At 35.7% G+C, this 1,344-nt stretch overlaps 1 protein-coding gene across 1 annotated transcript; it reads right to left on the reverse strand.

Moving 5' to 3' along the window:
- Positions 1-341: 341 nt before the first annotated feature.
- On the reverse strand, positions 342-858 carry LOC106085714 (uncharacterized). Its single transcript, XM_013250084.2, has 2 exons — positions 659-858; positions 342-593 (listed from the first exon to the last, which is right to left on the reverse strand). Exons 1-2 carry the CDS (start codon positions 817-819, stop codon positions 422-424), a joined length of 333 nt encoding a protein of 110 aa, XP_013105538.1. The 5' UTR covers positions 820-858; the 3' UTR covers positions 342-421.
- Positions 859-1,344: the final 486 nt, after the last annotated feature.

Below are 1,344 nucleotides of genomic sequence, written 5' to 3' on the forward strand. Positions count from 1 at the left end.
TTTTGTTGTTGTTGTAGCAGTGTGTTGTATACTTAAGCGGCTGCCCTTGCCGATGAAGGACTCCATCGGGTTAATCCGGTGCGTACAATCGACTGCCGCATGCAGACTGTTGCCTCGCATATCCCCGCGATTCATGCCGACACCTATTAGTTTATTATCGGTTGCCCATTTAGCGCGGTATGAACTGAACAAATTTCCAGTAAAACCGATACACTGGATAGTTGTTGATAACAGTAGTTAGAACATGCTGTATAGCAAACAGTATAGCAAACTGTATAGCAAACAGTGCCAGCAACAGGATTTGTACTTACAGTCATTAGCTTTTGTTAACGATGCTAGCCTTTTACTTTCACTAGATAAAAAATTTACTAAAAATATGAAGAAAAATAAATCTATAAATACATAAATATATCGTAATTGGCTAATAGGCCAGTGGACAACTAGTATATGGCCAAAAGAATGAAGTGGCGCAGGTGCTATAAATGGTTGATCTGGTGTATTGACTACTTAGCCAAAATCCATATGCGGCTAAGGTTATTATCAGACCAAAAAAGGCCAAGACCAACTGGTAGAAACACACCATCCTTTGGAACCTAGAATTTAATAAAATCATCTTTAGGTCATTAAGAAAACATTCATGCTATATTTAAGTACATACCACGTAATTCTGCCTTGCACTTCTTGTATTCGTGATTTGTGCATACATTCGCAAGTGATGCCTTCATACAAATTAAGAAGTTCACATGTCTGTTTCTTCTTGTTATTGCAAAATATATCACGAAAATCTTTAGTTATATTTTTGACTTCATTTTCATTCATTATTAAAGTTCAAATTTAAAAATTGTGACAGTAAAAAATAATCGAAATGACAAACGAAGATTTAGGGATGACACACAAGCAATTTACTTAAAAACCCTAAGTAAAAGCGTGCTAAGTTCGGCCGGGCCGAATCTTACATACGCTTTCCTTTGTCAAGTTCTTTGTCTAATAATGAATAAGAATTGCTATGCTATTGGAGCTATATCAGACTATGGACCGATTCGGACTGTACTTGGTTTAGATATAAAGACTATAGTAAAAGTCATTGGGCAAAATTTCAGCCAAATCGGATAAGAGTTGCGCCCCCTAGTGTTTGGCATAAGGTTTGGAAGTAAAAGAAACACTTCATACAAAATTTCAGCCAAATCGGATAATAATTGGGAGATCGGTTTATATGGGAGCTATATCAGGTTATGAACCGATTGCTTTTTCTAGACCATAGATTTTAAAGCAAAAATACTTGCTGATTTTGTTCAGTAGGATAAAATGGTTATTTTGTCATTGTTATTTTCGAAATGTTTCAAA

The sequence above is a fragment of the Stomoxys calcitrans genome, chromosome 4, assembly GCF_963082655.1.
Source record: "Stomoxys calcitrans chromosome 4, idStoCalc2.1, whole genome shotgun sequence".
In the NCBI taxonomy this organism is placed as follows: Eukaryota; Metazoa; Arthropoda; class Insecta; order Diptera; family Muscidae; genus Stomoxys; species Stomoxys calcitrans.